The sequence below is a fragment of the Procambarus clarkii genome, chromosome 81 (assembly GCF_040958095.1).
Source record: "Procambarus clarkii isolate CNS0578487 chromosome 81, FALCON_Pclarkii_2.0, whole genome shotgun sequence".
NCBI classification, from domain to species: Eukaryota; Metazoa; Arthropoda; class Malacostraca; order Decapoda; family Cambaridae; genus Procambarus; species Procambarus clarkii.
The window spans coordinates 25,151,632-25,171,928 of record NC_091230.1 but is presented as its reverse complement, the minus strand read 5'-3'; the positions used below and the strand labels follow the sequence as shown (position 1 = coordinate 25,171,928).

Sequence of the window (20,297 nt, the reverse complement as noted above, 5' to 3'; positions counted from 1 at the left end):
ACACTATAAAATGAAAGGACGACGACGTTTCGGTCCGTCCTGGACTATTCTCAAGTCGATTGTGAATGGTCCAGGACGGACCAAAATGTCGTCGTCCCTTCATTTTCTAGTGTGTGGTTTGGCGAACATATTTCAGCCACGTTATTGTGACTCATCATCTGAATTAGTCCATTACCCTTCCAGCAACAGGAAGCACGCCCACAAGATACGAAACCGCAGAATCTACAAGTACATCTACAGAATAACCAAAGATTAACTGCCGGAAATGAACGCAATAACTATCTCCACAATTAACTCCACGAGATGACCCAGCAATACAAGACTCATTAGCACCGCTAATAATTGCAAATGTTCAAAACAAAGTGTTGGAGGAAGTGACTGCACCAGCCACTAAACAATGAACATTACACCAGAGTAACACAAGACCACTATACGTTTACAAATAAGATTCCAGATAAACAGCATCTCTCATCACCACTACCAACCGCAATAGTATAACATACAACAGTTACAATCCCCTTAAAGCCAAATTAGACATCACGACATTACTAGAGCAGGTAAATGGATATCATAACCACTGGAGAGGGACTTCAACGCCAAGCACATGTTATTCACGGCGAGAACTGCCACACACAATGCAGCAGGAACCCACATAGTTAACACTGAAACGCCATATATTGAACTTATCAGTCCAAACAAGCAAACTCATACCAAATGAAGCCGATTAAATCTAACATTTGTACTGTCAGTCAGAGATAGGATAACCTCGCGAACATGATCTTGCCAATGACCATAACGCTATCCTGACGCAGGTAAACATAGCAAAACCCTTTAAAGCCCAGACCATTACCGAGATGGAACGCTCCCAAATTAAACTGTACCTTATTAAAACATTATAAGAATAGCAAGAGGCTTATGAGCCTCACGACTAGCTAGACAAAATCAAATAAGACTTTGTCAATATCTCTGCAGAAACCTTCGACCAACCCAACACAACTGCTGGTTTTATAATGCTGACGTAAAACTAAATTGAAAATCTCTTTGGTGGAGTATACAAAAATTAGTCAACGGATGAAGTATAAGAACAAGTGATATAGATTCTAAAATAAGCAAGGAGGAGGAAGTAAATCAGAATAAACAACTAGAATAGTGACAAACTTTCAACCAGCACGCATCTTTGATCAAACTCTCTAGCAAACTCAATGTGCAATAGGTATAATTCATCATCTGCCTGTACACTTAAAATTCAAAGAGGACTGGAAAGCTATTGGACGAGGCTTTATCAAGAGCATCAACTTATCTAGTTCTTATCGTCTTTTAGGAGACAACTCCTAAAAGACGATGAGAACTAGACAAGCACATTTGTTGCCAACACGTTTCCAAGCAATCAAACTCACTGAACCCATGGCAAATGACAGTGATCGGGGCTATCTATCCTTCGTAATCGAAGGATAGATAGCCCTATGTACCATACCCTGCATCAGCTGCGGGGGTACAGAGATGTTATCGGGTACAGTCAGCTCTCCTTCAGCACTTACAGCACCGGGGTAAAGAACAAACAGTGGGACTAGGCTACGCATACGCTTGGCCAGATCGAAAAAAGATCAACACTACAGCAAAAAAAAGAAAGTGCAAATATTGTGAACGACCAAATGGACATTCCGTCAACCACTATTTACTGAACTGTATTCAATTCCAGCAGCTAAGAAATCACAAACAAAATGACACTGTCATTCAATGTTGCAACCGAATACAGTTTAATAAACAGTGTTCAACTCTAATAGCAATAATTCCCATAAATTAAATAGTTACAAACAAATAAAGAACTGTGAAAATAACAAAGTTAGTAGCTTTTTAGAGGACTATATAAAAAAAATAATGGCAAAACCTAACATAGAAAAGAAGTTTTTTTGTATTATTATTATTTTCTACCACAGACGTGGCCACACATTTACCCATATATGCTAACCAGCATATATACATTTTCTTCTGTCCTCCATAGAACAACCACAGAAGGTGATCGTAGTGCTTTTAAAATGTTAGGCTAAGCTACATGCGTAAATACATAATGTATATAGCCAGTTGTTAAGATCTCCAACTTCATCTAAGAGGGTAACAAAAAAAATATAATAATGCAGCCACACTTGCTAAATTTATACCAGAAAAACTTATTCAATTTGACACATACGAAACGTGGCCTTCAGTAAAGACTTCTCGTAGCTTTACTGTGGTCTATATCTTGATGGTTATCTTGAGATGATTTCGGGGCTTAGCGTCCCCGCGACCCGGTCCTCGACCAGGCCTCCTTTTTGGTACACACACACCCCAGGGAGCAGCCCGTAGCAGCTGTCTAACTCCCAGGCACCTATTTACTGCAAGCTAACAGGGCCATCAGGGTGAAAGAAACATTTTGCCTATTTGTCTCCGCCTCCACCGAGGATCGAACCCGGAACCTCAGGACTACGAATCCGAAGGGCTATCCACCCAGCTGTCTAAACTTTAACTAAGCAGCCTCAATACTTACCCACAAGCACACCTGCTTATCATCTATAACCCCAGAGCTATGATGGCATTAAGACGCTCATCAAACATCCGTTACTGAGCTGTAGGCTACGCCATATAAGACTAGGCTACCAGGCTACACATATTTCTTGTAAATCTCACCATATATGAGGCGTTATTTCAACACTGAATTATTGTGTAATTCAGTGTGATGGGGAGATTACATTAAAAAAAATATTTAACAAATATTTCAGAAACGTCCAAATACTTCATCCATAATGACGAATTATTTAAAATATGTGGCAAATATCTCAACATTATTTACTGTAAATCCTGTATGTAGTCCAGTAACACTACAATGTGTACAATGTGCTTAGCTAAAAATTAATAGGGTCCAGTTCCTGGGCTCAATAATGTGCTGTTGTCACTCCGTGGGTATAATGATGTGCACAGCCACACCGTGGATATGATGATGTGCACAGCCACACCGTGGGTATAATGATGTGCACAGCCACACCGTGGGTATGATGATGTGCACAGCCACACCGTGGGTATGATGATGTGCACAGCCACACCGTGGGTATGATGTGCACAGCCACACCGTGGGTATGATGATGTGCACAGTCACACCGTGGGTATAATGATGTGCACAGCCACACCATGGGTATGATGATGTGCACAGCCACACCGTGGGTATGATGATGTGCACAGTCACACCGTGGGTATAATGATGTGCACAGCCACACCATGGGTATGATGATGTGCACAGCCACACCGTGGGTATGATGATGTGCACAGCCACACCGTGGGTATGATGATGTGCACAGCCACACCGTGGGTATGATGATGTGCACAGCCACACCGTGGGTATGATGATGTGCACAGCCACACCATGGGTATGATGATGTGCACAGCCACACCGTGGATATGATGTGGTGACAAACTCTCTGTATATTCACTAAAGAGTATACTTTAATCCTGAGCTATAATCAGAACTAAAGTATACTTGTTGCTTAGTCAGTAAGCTAATATATTGACAGCTTTCTGCCCAACATTTAACCAACCAATGCTTATAGGAGATTTAGGTCACACGCGTAGTGCTGCAAGGTGCGTTGGTTCGTACCTCGCTATTTTCGAACCCGTGGTGTGACATCACGGGCAAGTTTGTTCTTTGCCAAGGTGGCAGAGATGTCCTGTGCCAAGCTGGATATCTTATTTATTTATTTATTTTATTTATTTATGCATATACAAGAATGTACATAAGGAATGTGAGGATACAAATATGGTAATTACAGTCTTGTAAAGCCACTAGCACGCGCAGCGTTTCGGGCATGATGCAAAACGTTTCGGGCGTTTTGCATCTAGCAAAATGCACTTGTTAACAGATCAGGCCGGAAACAGCCACCTGCTGTAATGTTGCTGCCTGGATCATCATGGGATTACATCCATTGATTGACAGACCGATTGTGAAATTTGAATAATGATATAGTTATTCCTGGTAAGTAAAACCATTTTTCATTATGTATATTCAAAGAGGCTTCCGGTGATGTAATACATTAGGAAGGGATGGGGATACATTAGATTTCCGTCAGTTGGCGAGAGGTTTTTTTGTTACGAATGTTGTATTTTCAGCTTGTATTTAGAACCTGACAGCTCTGTGCGTGCTTTCACTATCACCATATACACTGTTTTGTTTTCCATAATTAAGTTTTCTTCTATTTTTTTTCCAGGACGAATGCAACGCCTAGTAAACAGTGACCTCTCGACGATCAGTGATTGCTATTGGCAGTTAACCTTCAATGGTTTAGTTAACCTTAGTACATCATTTTTATATACTTATTTATCGTTTAGATATGATGCACGTTCTTTGCACCATATTCATCAATGACTACCATTGGTACCTCGTCAGTGATTAACATTGACGTGTTTTAATCACCAAGAGGCACCAGGATAAGTGTTGAAGTGTTTGGCACTCGGGTCTATAAATGTCTGACACTGAGTAACCAGAATGAGCATCATCGTTCACAAAGGTTACATGTAAATACGAAATATGGCAATTAATCTTCCTCTCGAAATTTGTCATAGGTTTAGATAAGCTTAGGTAAGGTGTTTTGGTTACATTGAATTAATTTGTTTACAGTACAGGCTGAAATACAATAAACCATCTCTTGAGTCATAGCTTCGAACATGATATTTTAAATGAAATGACTTGCAGAGTTTTTAATGTCAATATTTGACAAACACGTTGTAAACCCGAGATACCTTTGGTTTGATGCAATAAATAAAATATGGACTAACCCAGTCAATGATTCTTTGTTTTTGTTATTTAAAACTGTTGTTAATCCTGACTCTTCGATCCATCGCTATGACTCAAAACGTGTTCATTCAATTCGTGTACATGTAAATCCTCAAAATCAACCTAATAAAACCTTAAGGTCTATGCACAATGCAGATGTATAATATTAATTTCTATGAGACAAAAACAGTTTACACCGTATGAAACATCATATCCTCTACCGGGAGCCAAATGTATTAAGTCATATACCGACATATTAGCATATTAAGCAATTATCAAGAAAGCGGTAAGGCAGCATGGTGTTCAGGTATTTTTGCCTCTGGGTAGAGGACGAGTTGCGTGTTCCGAAGGCATCTATCCTACATACACGCCCTGCTCTGGTGTACAACTGACATGGTGTAGTACTGAATATGCTCCGGTAGTCCCACAACTGGACCACAGACCCTTCACACACTTTGAACCATTCAGTGGTGTTAATTGACCTTGCCCGAAACGCATTGCGTAATAGTGGCTTTAGGCATTGTATGTACTAGCTCTATCTATATATCAATCCATTAATGTATCATCACTTGTATGTATAGTACCTTACCTGAATAAACATATTTATTTATTTATTTATTTATAATTGCCTCCCCCCTCTCCCCCTCCCTGTTCGCGGTTGATAGACTTCAAGCCTAACACCAAACCATTCTTTTCACTTAGTAGGGATTTTATATTTATTATAAACATTCTATTTTATCATCAAATGTGTACAATTGCTGATACACATATCACAGATAAAGAACAAAACAGTATGTTAACTAATATTAAACCTCTACAATAGCCTAAACAGCTACGTCATTCGGTAAACTTGAATATACTTTCATAATATGCTAAGTTTTAGTTTGGCGTTGGGCAAAATGGCTATAGGCTTCCTAATGTATACTTTAGTCCCAAGACTTAAATTCTCTTTCTATATGCGTATATATATATCCCTTGTGTTAGTTCATTTATTATGCACCCCATACCCATCTTGCGGGCGGTAGTGGAAAGGGTTACAGAGTTATAATGGGCTCAGGGACTGAACCCCACAATTCATTTAGCTAAGTAAGTTACAATCTTGTGTTAAAATCTTATTTTGTGACGCCCATAAACATATTATATTTATGTTATCGTGAATGCATTTAGGGGTGGGAGGGGGTGGAGGCCATGATGGATTAGGCTGTTGCGTCAGCGGTGGCCAGTCTCACAGCTGATGCACCATCATGCTTGCAAGAGTACGTACCCTAATTGCCTGGATGTTTCAACTAGGCTGTGACGCCTGTTAAATGTTGACTGCTGCTGCTGCTAGAGACTTCCAAACATGGCAGAATGTTTAAGTGTTGCGGCGCCTTGGTCCGGTCCAGCGCCTGCGACCTCTTGCTCATTACTGACCAGTAACCGTTGTCAACACAGCTGACTATGGTGTCAGTTTTATACACGGGATGTCTGCATTTGTACAGAGATGTATAACAAATGCACAATAGTTGCTATAACTATAATATACTTCTCGATATAATTTTAAAATTTGTATTTTTATTCTTATCGTGAGATTGCAGAACGGGACAGAAAAATATAGAAGACACTTGATTTTTTATTGCTTTATCATTTTGACATTACTTACAGATATTTACATATAATAAATATATACACAAAATCTATATAAAATACACTTCATTTGCTTCATAAAGCCATCTATGAAAACTGCCAAAACTTATTTGTCACCTCAATTTTTCTCATACGGAAAATATCTTTGGCTTGCTTCTCCCCTTCAGCTTTATAGAACAAATGACTCTAGTGTAAGTACATCTCTGGGGCTGTACTGCCACAACAACAATGCAGCAGTCAACATAATTATACATATTTTATTCTCTTGTTAAACCCATTCATTACCATAACCATTAGGTCATCCTTAAGTGAGGAGGATCACAGGTAATTATGGTGGCGTGTGGGCGGGTAGCGGCGCCCACACGCCCTCAAGTGAAGCCTGCTAGCCAGCCCTGTCCGCTATCCCTTGAGCCTTCCCTGCCCCCACTACTTCACTATGGCCATGCAACACGCCGCTCTTCCTTACACTACTGTCTCACAAAAGGGTCTTACTTTACCCCCCTGGTGCCGTTTGACACAAGAGGGATGTGGTGTATGTGGCAAGGAAACAACTTTTGTCTTGTGTCGTGGTGGGTGAGGTTATACAATGTCTACTACTGACGGTAGCCCCTGTGGTGCTGAGGGAGGCCAGGCCGGGCTCTGGTGTGCCGTGTCGTGTGCTAATCAATACGCGGGGGGGAAGGAAGAGGGGGGTGGGGTGGGGGAAGTAGGGGGGGACGACTGCCCCATTACCTCCCACCACCATCATTTTTACCCACCCATTAATAATTGAATGTATGTACTCAAGCTCACTCGAGCCATGCCGGCAGTGGGCCTCAGGTGGGTCGTGGTTGTGTAGGTGTTCTGCAGCATGGGTGCTTCTATGTAATTTGGTGTATGGAGAGGAGTGATAGCACGTGAGGTAAGTATACCTTATAAGTATACCAACGAGTGTCAGTATACCAGTATGTCAGTATACCAACGAGTGTCGGCCATATCTGGGTACTGTGGTAATGTAACTATCATGGTAGTGTAGGCGATTCAAATGTAGAGCTTATGTGTGTACCATGGTATTTTTTTTTTTACTAAGATCATTTAAGGCATACGGGGGTACTATGCTAGTGTATTATGTGGATACTTATGTGGATACTATAGGGAAGGTTGGGTACCATACTATTTGATGTGATTACAATTATAAATGTATAAATCACTAAAAATTAAACTAATATTTTAATTTTAGTATTAAAAAACTCTAATGTGAAACAGTCAAATTATTTAAAACGAGACTTGAAGAATTACGCATTTTTGTCATTGACTTGCATGAAAATGGCATATGGGGAAATGATTGGTACTAGTGTCCAGCATGTATCAGGTAACCAGTATTATGGGGCCAATACCCTGTTAGTAAGACTGTGTGTATACTGGGGTTTATGACAATGTACACATTGGAGTCAATGGTTATAAATATTAATATAAACAGTAAAGTATCAGAGTACATGTGCATGTGAAGGATTCTGCTTAAATATGCAACAATGAAGGTAGGTAGGGTGTGGTAATTGTGAGGACAAAGCACAAGTCAGTATGACTTTATAGCACTCTGAAGGGAAATGAGAACACAGGAAGAGCTAGAATATTAGGACAAAATGATGGAACGGCATCCAACCACTTTCACTTTTGGGAATCAAATGTCATGTGTAACACTGAAAACATATGCTCAATTTTATGCAAATAGTTAAAAAATGTAGGTGTATTTGTGACCAAGCCACTGTGAGACAGTCTGAAATGGGAACCGAATTGATGGGGTGTTGATAAAAATTCAGGCCATACAGAAAGCAGGGGGCTCACAAAATTATAACTGCATTACAAAGAATCTAAGTGGTTCTGCTGTTTACTCTACTATAAACTGTACTTCTGAGCAATTGTATCACAAAGAGTAGTCAGAGGTTGAGAATTTGAGTAGAGCACAACCGAAGTCATATATCACTCAGCTTACACTTAAGGGACCTTCCTTAGGTGATCACAGCCAATTTAATTACAGATTATCTAACTAATAACCATTATTGTTAAGGCAGAGCCATTGTACTGTACACTTGTGCTGCCTCCTGGTAGAGCACTAGACTGCTGGGCTTTGCTGGCTTCACTTAATACAGTTTCGATGATCGGCATGTGGCTATCAAGACATACATGACGAGAATCAGAAGTGGGCAGCCAGCCAGCATGGGTGTGGGCAAGTCATGCTGGGGCATGAGTGTGGGCACCTAGCAAGAGGACTACCTTCCCCACCCAGCCACACACATGCCCACACACCCCACCCACACACCTGATACTGACTGGCTGTTCTGTAAGGAGGCAACTCATACAGAAATATTCACAATACAGGAAAATATGCTCACATTGTAAAATAATTGTCTTATAGCTTTTTCAGATATAATGTCTCAATTATTAAAAATTGATAGCATGTACTCATTTAAAATAAAAAAAATATATATGTGGATAATACAAAAGTATTTTAACAGAATATGAAAATGTTGAAAATTAGGAAGACATAAGTGACTGAATTTTGTGTCTAGTGGTAGCCACAAGGTAACTGATCAGGAGACCTTTAAAATTGATTAATATCAGATTGAGTAAAGAAAAGAAACAGTTTTGTGTTGCACTTAATTGCTCCTTGGTGGCATGTGCACGGCTGTCTATGGCGATCACCACGACTAGAATCAATGAGTCATTCTACAATAAAATCACCAGAGATCAAAATAACAAGCAGGGAATCACAACCTACTAATACCAGGCACAATTCTTTTTTTTTTGTCTCTCTCTTATGAACCAATGTTTAATTCATACAATATTTTCTAACAAATATTTGTTTGAAAATTACAAGTGAGTAACTGGCATGAACAAGCCGAAATTCCCATTGGCACCAAAAGAAAAACTCATTGATAATGGTGACATATTTAGACCCTAGTGTGGAACACTGGGTAGACACTGTTATGCTGCCTAATACAGTTCATCATGTGACATCATGAGAACTGCAGTGTCTCAAAATAATATGAACAATTTGAACTTGTAGGTGGGCCAGAGCAGTCAATACACAATTATCAGCAGCTTACTCCATACACTAGACTCCTCAATGCAGAATAATATAATGGTAAATACTGAAAGATACTAAGACACAACCGCTCTTGAGATTAAAAATGTCTGAATAACTAAGTGAAATCAAAATATATTTAAAACTGAATATAAGCACCTTTGTCCACAAGGAAAATCAGCACTGAAATATATCTTGAATAATCAAGCATAAAAATATTTTTGGCAATTAATTGCCTAAAACTCTGGTACGGAACCTTATATATTGCCACTGTTACATTAATGAGAACTTAATTACTGTATTTATATGCAGGTACACTTCGTAACCTTAATCAAAGGGGTAGCCGACACATAACCGCTCCAGGTGTGAGTGGTAAAGCTTCACTTGAGTCAGCCGGTGTGATGTGTGCCTGAGGTGCGTGCCTCTGCCCTGAGGAGTGGGCCATGTGCTACTGTGCGGCTGGCCTGGTGTATGCGGCATAAGTCGGCACCCTTGGGACACAGGGCGCGACTGGCTACTGGACCTATGGACCACGGTGCCAGCCAGGCGTTGAGCAAAGTCTGGTTGTCCACAAATGCACTGGATTGCGATGTACTCTTATTGCCAGCATGGCGGCAGAACCTGAACACTGATTCCTTTGGAATGAAGTAACAATTATTTAGTCTACACTAAATGCTAAGAGCCAACTAAGACATTTATAATAGAATCGAGATCCTCATTGGCTTCGAGTCTTTTAGAGGCCTCAGGGAAAGACTTGAGCACATCATCGGCACTAAGAGATGGCAACTTCCAGGGCGGCGCATCATCTGGGCGATTATAGTCCAGTTCAGAACTACCTTCACCACTCCAGTCACCATACTCATTATTGTTCATAGAGTCCAGGTCAGTCTGGGAGGACAGACTTAAAACCGAGCACCAGTTGATGGCATCAGTTCGCTCCTCTGGTGGAAGTGGCGGGGGCCGAGGGGTGGAAGGTGGTGGGGTATCCTCAGGCTCTGCTTCACTATCCACCACACCTGAGGGCCCTTCACCAACCTCACTATGGTGGTTGTTGGAAGGCAGACTTGAATAGGGGCGCATGTGAACAGTTTCTCTGCCATCATAAGCTGGAGAATGCTCAGCAGGCAGGTACTGTGCAGTAGGATACTGGACAGTGGGTACTGCAGTACTGTAGTGATTGACAGGAGAGGGCGTGACAGGTGTGGACGGAGGCAGAGACACAGGTGCTGCCAGTGGGGAGCCTACAAGAGGGGCATGCATGGAAGGCAGAGGGCCCTCTGATGGTGCAGGAGAAGGTGGCGGCGAGGACGGCATGGGCTCTGGGCATGGAGGAGTTCCTGGGTTGGGTGTAGATCCTTGTAGATGTGAATGAGCAGCATGGGCATGTGAGTGTGCTAAAATAGTGGCAACACTAACTCCTTCTGCCTCCAATTCACGCTCTATGTGTCTCAAAGTGTTACATATGAGCACAGAACGATGAAGGCTGGGGTCTGGGAATTGTCGAAATCTGTTCAATTTGTACATGGAAACATTGAGCACTGACAGCCTTTGTTGGTGATAACAGGAAGGTCTTGCAGTCCCTCTTGTTGGGTCACAGTATGGTGACATACATCGTGGAGGCCCACGAGAAGGTGGCAGAGTACTTCGTGCATTACCATAAGTATTGGTATTTGCACCATAACCGTAACTGCATCCATTCTCTCCCTCAAAATTAGCATAGTTTTCACTACTTGGATAGGCATAGGGATTTGGGCTATAACTTTGTCTGGAATTGTAATAGGTATTTGGTTGGCCATAGGAGCTAGGACTGGTGTAGGTTTGATTGTAAGATTGCGAAGGGTAATTAGAGGGTGACGTCGTATAATTGCCACAGTCACTGGAGTATGTGTGAGTATATGGAGAGGCACTTCCCAGTTCCAGGTATGACTTGCCATTTTCATCACACTGAATTGACTGACTGGTGGTTGACTTGCTGGGCGAGATCTCCATGTACTTGTTTGTATTGGGTTGAGATCCATCATAATAGTTACAGCTCTCCCACGCAGCAGGAGTAGAAGGTCGTGATGGATAGGTCTCAGTAGGGTATGGGTACGAGTGGGAATCGTACGTCGAGGAAGATAACGCTCCCTGGTATGCACTTGTCACCACTGTACCTGTTTGAGTTGCTGTGACAGTGGTGACACTTGCATCATTCACCAAGGTCCCAGGAAGTCGTTCCTCACTGGTAGTAACAGTAGTAGTAGTGGTAGTAGTTGATGTGGTCATGGTCGACACAGCTGTTAAAAGAAACATTGTAGAAGTGGGTGAGGTAGATATCGGAGAGAAGGGTACTGGTGATGATGGGGAGGCGGCGTGGATAGTTATCAATGAGGTGGCATCGGATGCATGAATCGTTGTTGACAATGAAGGAGATGAGTCGGTGATGGTATGGGATGATGAAGTAGATGTATGGAAGGTTACTGCAGGCAAGAGTGTTGGCGAGGTGATGGTGACTGGTGATGATGGGGTAGATGAGAGAATGGTGACTGGTGATACTGGGCTAGGTGTGATGATGGTGACAGGAGAAGGGGAAGCGGTACAGATAGTGTTAACCTTGTTTTCAGGGCAGATAGTACTTATTAAAAATTCTGAGGAGGGAGGAGGGAGAACTTGCGAGAGGGACAACTGAAGGGAAGTGGAGGCCACGGTGGAGGCGTCAGTGAGGGTGGAGGACGAGGCTGACGAGTCCGATGGTATCACTCTTCCTTCCACTTCATCGTCAGAAGAATTGTCTATAGAGTTGCTATCAATAAACCCGGAGTCCTTGTCCTCCTCATCATCAATAAAGTCATCACGTTCGTCCATGGACTCGTCGTCCTCGGACTCGGTGAAGGAATGGTCCTCTTGTGAGTGATGGTCGCAGGTGCTGCTCGAGGAGGCGATGTGGTCCTCCTCCTCCGTCAGACTGGTGGAGGTCTCGTCGGCATCAGTCACTGCCGCCGGAGTGGTCAATTCGCACTCGTGGGCGGGCGTGGAAGCATGGGCGTGGGTGAGGGCGGGGTGGTGCAGCACGTCCTCAGCGCAGAGGGCGTGGGGCGGCGAGGTGCACATCACCTTGGCCGCAGGTACGGCGTCAGCAGAGTCTTCACCAGACCACCGCCGCTTGCCGCTTGCTCGAGGAAGCCCCATTTTCGAGTGCCCCTGAAAAAAAACACAAAACATTATTATACATTCACCTCAACGTGACAATAATATCAATATTGCTAAAGAGAATATTACAAAATTCCCACCAACACTGTCAATGGGTGAGTTAACTAAAGACATCAATACCTGTATTAATTACATACATGTAAACTTATATTCTGATGTATACAAAACTGAGAAGCTTTATTCCACAAATATTTGCCTCCAATTAATACTATATTAACACAGACAAGTGAATTTTCTGACCAAAGTCTAGTATATTATTATTGAAATTTAGCATACAAGTAGGATACATCATTAAATATATGAGCAATATTAGAAATAACAAAAATTACAAGTATTAAAGCGTTAATTTCAATAATATATAAAAAAGTGTAGTTTGCGGGGGCCTGAGTTGCGTGGCGGAGACACAAGTAGGTAAAGAGGCCGGGCTCCCGCCGCCTCCCAACCCCCACCACCAGCCTCGGCTTCGCCTTCATTCTACCCGAACACCGTTCCACTACCGCATTTAAGATTCCCATACCAACTACTTTCTAGATGCGATCAATATACCCATAATTTCAGTGATAATACACAATGAATTAATCAAGTAACACGGTTAATTATCGTTTAATTTGAGTCGACCATTGGGACGAGTTGGTGGGAGCGACTGGCGGCCGCCCTATCCTGGCTGGCTGGCTGGCTGGCTGGCGGGTTGACTAGCGCAATTCAGACCTGCCGCTGCTCGCCAACTAGGCGCTAACAGCCAACACTGATGTATAGTTAATACACTCTAACTCACAAGCACATTATATTTATATATTGTATGAGGGAAACCATGGCGACCCATACTGGGGAGGTTGTGGGCGCCTGGTGGTGGTGATCCGTGTGTGGTGGTGGTGGTGGTAGCTAGTGGTAGGTGGTGCTGGTGAGTGTTGGTGGTGGTGATAGTGAGTGTTGGTGTGTGTGTGTGTGTGGTGGAGATAGCGAGTGTCGTGGTGGTGATTGTGTTTGGTGTGGTGGTGAGAGTATTGATGTGTTTGGTGGTGATAGTATTGGTATGGTGGTAATGCAGTATTGGTGTGGTGGTGAGTGTTGTATGATGGTGATAGTGAGTGTTAGTGTGGTGGAGTGTTGTGGTGGTGATAAGTGCTGGCGTGGTAGTGATAGTGAATGTTGGTGTGGTGGTGATATTGAGTATTAGTGATACTGGGTGCTAGTGTGATGAGTAGCGGTGTGGTAAGTGTTGGTGTGGTGGTGATAGTGAATGGTGGCGCGATAGTGGTGATACTAAGTGGTTGTAGTGATGGCGCGTGTTGGTATTGCGCTAGTGTGGTGAGCGGTGGTGAGTGATTGTGGTAATGATGGTGAATGTTAGTGGTGGTGATGGTGGCGACGGATGGTGGTGGATGAGAGAGTGGGCGGGGAGCCAACTTGGAGGTGCGCAGTGGCGGGGCCGTGATAGTGAAACAGACCGAGTTACCTCCCAAGACTTCAACGCCCCGTCCCCCCCCCCCAAACTAATGCAGATGTACCTAATGTATTAATAAAAAAAAAAAATTGATTTCGTTATTATAACTCACATCCCCGCCATTGATACAAGAGGTTAAGGTTATTATCACGTTATAACTACATGTGATAACAATAGTTATCTTTATTTTCACAAAATGAACAGATATGCAGCCAATACTCTTGTGTGTGTACTCACTTAATTGTGCTTGCGGGGGTTGAGCTCTGGCTCTTTGGTCCCGCCTCTCAACCGTCAATCAATAGGTGTACAGGTTCCTGAGCCTATTGGACTCTATCATATCTACACTTGAAACTGTGTATGGAGTCGGCCTCCACCACATCACTTCCTAATGCATTCCATTTGTCAACCACTCTGACACTAAAAAAGTTCTTTCTAATATCTCTGTGGCTCATTTGGGCACTCAGTTTCCACCTGTGTCCCCTAGTGCGTGTGCCCCTTGTGTTAAATAGCCTGTCTTTATCTACTCTATCAATTCCCTTGAAAATCTTGAATGTGGTGATCATGTCCCCGCTAACTCTTGTGTCTTCCTGCGAAATGAGATTTAATTCCCGTAGTATCTCCTCGTAGCTCATACCTCTCAGCTCGGGTACTAGTCTGGTGGCAAACCTTTGAACCTTTTCCAGTTTAGTCTTATCCTTGACTAGATATGGTAATAGATATGGTAGATGTGTGTGTACTCACCTAGTTGTACTCACCTAGTTGTCTGCAGGATCGAGCATTGACTCTTGGATCCCGCCTTTCGAGCATCGGTTGTTTACAGCAATGACTCCTGTCCCATTTCCCTATCATACCTGGTTTTAAAATTATGAATAGTATTTGCTTCCACAACCTGTTCCTGAAGTGCATTCCATTTTCCCACTACTCTCACGCTAAAAGAAAACTTCCTAACATCTCTGTGACTCATCTGAGTTTCAAGCTTCCATCCATGTCCCCTCGTTCTGTTACTATTCCGTGTGAACATTTCGTCTATGTCCACTCTGTCAATCCCTCTGAGTATCTTATACGTTCCTATCATGTCCCCCCTCTCCCTTCTTCTTTCTAGTGTCGTAAGGCACAGTTCCCTCAGGCACTCCTCATACCCCATCCCTCGTAGCTCTGGGACGAGTCTCGTTGCAAACCTCTGAACCTTTGTGTGTGTGTGTGTGTGTGTGTGTGTGTGTGTGTGTGTGTGTGTGTGTGTGTGTGTGTGTGTGTGTGTGCGTGTGTGTGTGTGTGTGTGTGTGTGTGTGTGAGATCGCCGTCCCACGAACCAAAGGGATTCAACTTCGTTAAGTAATTATTGGTAGTTATGTTGTTTAGAACGTATCATGCGATACGGAAGGTCGGGGTGGTGATAGGGAGTGGGCACCAGGAGCCCGGGAACCGTGTACTATGGCCATCTCCTGTCCCCTGGGGTACGGTAGCCAAAGTTGACCCAGGACGCTCGTGGGTGGGTGTGGGATTAGCCCCCTGGACCAGAATACCATAGTATACCCCTGGACCAGAATACCATAGTATACCCCTGGACCAGAATACCATAGTATTGGAACCCTGAACCTATATCCGTGATGTTGGCGCCCTAACCCAGCCATGTTTATCATAGAGCGTTTGTGTAGCGTTGGAGCCAACTAGGTTCATTGGTTACGTGTTGGTTTTGGAGACACCCTGGTGACACCCTAGTGTGTGGTGGAGACACCCTAGTGACACCCTAGTGTGTGGTGGAGACACCCTGGTGACACCCTAGTGTGTGGTGGACACACCCTTGTGACCCTCTAGTGTGCGTGGTGGGGACGTCTTGTCAGACTCGTCGCGTGAGCTGTAGTGTGGTCTTGGAGGCGCCCAAGTCGATCTATTATAAGTGGTGGTAGTGAAGACTCACTATTCGACCCACTGTCCTAGGTTGGAGGTAAACACACCCTGGTCGACTCCATTATACATGTCCTTTAGACGTAATGAAGTGGATTGTTAGAAGGTTGGGTTCAGACATGAAAGTATCCTGATCGCCCATATGGAATAGAAACCGCTAGTGTGCCCCAAGAGGAGACCCACATACACCTTTGCTACACACCAAGTCTTATATGCCTACACCTGACATATAATCTCTACTACTGAAAGTAGCAACGTGTCAGGCACGAGTCATCCTCGTTATGAAGATGCTAGTCGCATCATTATCTAACACTCGCAATCTGCTTCAGTTAACCCAAGTCTCATTCGCTATCTTTACAACTTCTGCCTCAGAGTTTAAGTATATTGCCTCTGACCGCTCACCTACTGATGTGGACACCGGCCTCCTGCACCCCAGACTGGGGGCGTGGGGTACATTATATATATATATATACACATTGTCTCTTTTTCATTTGAAAGAAAGTATCCATAGTAATTGAGAATGAGGGAGGAGGAAGAGGGGGCGAGGCGTCCTCCGTCACCTCACTGACGCTGGGGTCACAGTTGCCAGCGTCCCTCCACCACCACCACACCCCCACCACACTTGCCTGGCTACACTTGCCTCGTCATTAGTTTTCTATCGAGTACAAACACCAGCGGCTAATGAGAGGAAGATGTTGAGAGATGGAGTGGTAGAGGAAGGATGTGTTAGACGCAAGGTTGACCACACTCACCCGACTGGTAACACCGCGGACCACACAGCATTAACAACAAAGAGCTTCCTTCCCGGCGTCCGAACACACCAAGGGAAAGGAAACAGGAGAAAGCACCAAGCCATCACGATTATATAGCTCGAGGAGACTTGTCAACCAATATTCCTGAACACGCTGACGAGACGAGAGGTGATCAGCCGGCACCCTTCTGCAGGAACTAATAATATATATATATATATATATATATATATATATATATATATATATATATATATATATATATATATATATATATATATATATATAATGTAGATGTCCAGGAATGTAAAGATATGCGTTTCAAACTCAGACTCTATAACAGGCCGAAAATATTTAACTGGTTCAAGGTCAGGTTTACCGTGATCCAATTCAACGCTGAGGCCCTGAAAGTTAAAATGCGGCTGGGATCTCCCTCGTCGCACTTGTAATCAATCCCGTTTTGGTTTCATTTTTGTAGAGAGGGAGGGGAAAAAAAAGAGCACTTTTAAAACTTCCCAAAAAGGGTATATTTCACTAAGTATATTGTGACTTGCTAGCCGCGTTGTTTACGCAGTTCCAACGCCGGTTCCTGCCGCTCTCCACGGGCTCCTCACTCACACAGACGCACTTGTAAATAGTTCACCAGGCAGTGGTTCCCGTTCTCCCTCACACACACACACACATGCCTAAAGCACATTTGTTTATTACTCGCCGAAGACGACAGCTGAGCCTATACAGAAAGGTATTAACATTATTACTATTAGCCAAGGCGATAGTGGCTAGCTGACATTGATGGTGTGGACATGTAGAAGACCAGACCTATCTATTCTCCTCTCTCTCTCTCTCTCTCTCTCTCTCTCTCTCTCTCTCTCTCTCTCTCTCTCTCTCTCTCTCTCTCTCTCTCTCTCTCTCTCTCTCTCTCTCTCTCTCTCTCTCTCTCAAAGCCTGTCTGCCAGACGGGAAAACCTCACCCCCTCAAGGTTCCCGTTTTCTGTGTGTTATCTGGAGGAAGGAGAGTGAGAAGGGAAGACAAAAACCATGAAGAAATGTTTGGGTTCCCCCTCTGTCTACCCTCTTTCAATTTTTTTCACAGAGGGGAATTTTAGGGGCCTCCATTTACTCTCGCCCCCCACCCCCTCGTCTCCCTCTTTTCCCGTCTCCCGGTACTTCATACTTATTCATCTTTGTCTCGCATATCTTTTATTTCATTAGGTTTCTAAAATATCCAAAGTCATTCAAAATGATAAACTACATAAACTCCACTGAATATAGCAATCCCTTGGGCAGGGCAGATGAAACTCTGTAAAACAGCTTCACAGGGAATGCCAGCCCCCCAGACAGAGTTCACAGGGAATGCCAGCCCCCCAGACAGAGTTCACAGGGAATGCCAGCCCCCCAGACAGAGTTCACAGGGAATACCAGCCCCCAGACAGAGTTCACAGGGGATGCCAGCCCCCAGACAGAGTTCACAGGGGATGCCAGCCCCCAGACAGAGTTCACAGGGAATACCAGCCCCCAGACAGAGTTCACAGGGGATGCCGGCCCCCCAGACAGAGTTCACAGGGGATGCCAGCCCCCCAGACAGAGTTCACAGGGGATGCCGGCCCCCCAGACAGAGTTCACAGGGGATGCCAGCCCCCCAGACAGAGTTCACAGGGGATGCCAGCCCCCCAGACAGGCTTCACAGGGGATGCCACCCCCCCAGACAGGCTTCACAGGGGATGCCAGCCCCCCAGACAGGCTTCACAGGGGATGCCACCCCCCCAGACAGGCTTCACAGGGGATGCCACCCCCAGACAGGCTTCACAGGGGATGCCACCCCCCAGACAGGCTTCACAGGGGATGCCACCCCCCAGACAGGCTTCACAGGGGATGCCACCCCCCAGACAGGCTTCGCAGGGCATGCCACCCCCAGACAGGCTTCACAGGGGATGCCGGCCCCCCAGACAGAGTTCACAGGGGATGCCAGCCCCCCAGACAGGCTTCACAGGGGGATGCCGGCCCACAGGCGCCGCTGTTAAAGAAAATGGGATCAATTCGACAGGGAGGGCTCATAAAAAGAAGGTTAAGGGGGCGAGAACAGTAGGGCCTAACTATTCGTCCGGACTATCTAACCCCCTGTAACAGGACATTTAGCGCCCTGTTCAACTGTTTTGCTTTACATTGAACATGTTAACATAAAAGATCACACACTAAGAGGTCGATAAACCTTGAGCAATGTTGTCTAAGTAGTGGCGCATTACCATGGCAACGGGTAAATAGTGCTATTTTCTAGTCGAGCTGCGGCGCCTGCGTCAGTATGTCCTCGGCCGCACGCATGCACGCAAGCACACACACACACACCAAACTAAGAGCCAGAGCTCAACCCCCGCAAGCACAACTAGGTGAGTACACACACACTACAGAAATAACGCACATATAAACATACACGCATACAAACATACATACATACATTGTAGCAGACAATAGGGGGGCTGGAAACACTTGGTCCAAGAGCTAAAGCTCCATCCTACCCACAGATAGGCTAGTACAGTGACTCCTGGGCGCGCGGCCGCCCGGAGCTGCCGAGCGCAAGATTAATGGCAGCATTTCTTTAGTCACCCCTACTTCCCTAAGCTTATAGATATTCCTGTCGTTAGTTAATTGACGGGCTATTATGTCATTTTTTACATGATGTTCATACGTAGTTAACTGTGAATTGCATATATTCAAAATGGCTTTATTTGGATGCGAGCCAGGGCGAGGGCCCTGAGGGTGGCGGGGCTGTAAGGGCGAGGGTGGAGGGGTGAGGCAGGCGGGGTTGGCCTCTACGGGCGGCAGCAGCAGCTCGCCTTGTGTAAGTGCGGCCAGCCAGCCCGCCGCAGCCTTCACCGCCTGCTCCTCCTGCCTCGCCACTCTACCTCTCACAACCTCACCATTCTACCTCTCACAACCTCACCATTCTACCTCTCACAACCTCTACCACATTCATAAACTTACGCTAATATACCACCGATAACGGAATCCGTCATCAGGTCTGCTAGCAGTTTATTGTTGTGGGGGAGTGTTGACACCCGCTGGCAGGAACTGGTGGCACTGTAGTGGGTGGAGCGGGAGGAGGCACTGGGTGGCAGGTTTTGCACACCTCACGCGGCCCTGTGAGCGTGATGTAACAGGTGGCTACACAGCCCATATTTCCCCGCCAACTTCAACCCAAGACTTGGTGAGCGGAGTGAGGAGGAGGAGGAGGAGCAGCCCAGCTGACAATGACCAACACATGCTGCCTCTCTCTCACTCTCTCTCTTTGCCACCTGTTGGCTGCCTCGCCTCAACCCTCCGACAACCCCACCTCAACGTTGTCTACTACAAGACTAATCTCTAATCCAAATCGGTGTGCGAGTAAAAGATATTTGTATATTTTAAGAGTTAATGAAAGAGCAGCTCCATCCTCACAGAAGGATATCCTGTACGTATGGACCGCAGACACGCAGTAAGACATGTACCTCCTCTATGCACCTCCTCTAATTAAGACAAAGTTTAAAG

At 44.6% G+C, this 20,297-nt stretch overlaps 2 protein-coding genes across 2 annotated transcripts in view; both read right to left on the bottom strand.

Annotated features, from left to right (window-relative positions):
- LOC123753055 (uncharacterized) overlaps positions 1–7,225 on the bottom strand; it is a 37,130-nt gene extending 29,905 nt beyond the window's left edge. The window contains exon 1 of the mRNA XM_069315579.1: positions 7,217–7,225. Within this exon, the coding sequence (XP_069171680.1) occupies positions 7,217–7,225 (9 nt within the window). The remainder of the gene's footprint in view (positions 1–7,216) is intronic.
- LOC123748741 (mucin-2) lies at positions 6,398–12,670 on the bottom strand (the record flags this gene model as incomplete). Its single annotated transcript, XM_045730888.2, is given in 1 exon segment — positions 6,398–12,670. A coding segment is annotated over 1 exon segment (2,507 nt), but the record flags the coding sequence as incomplete, so codon positions are not given.
- Between the last annotated feature and the right edge of the window lie 7,627 nt (positions 12,671–20,297).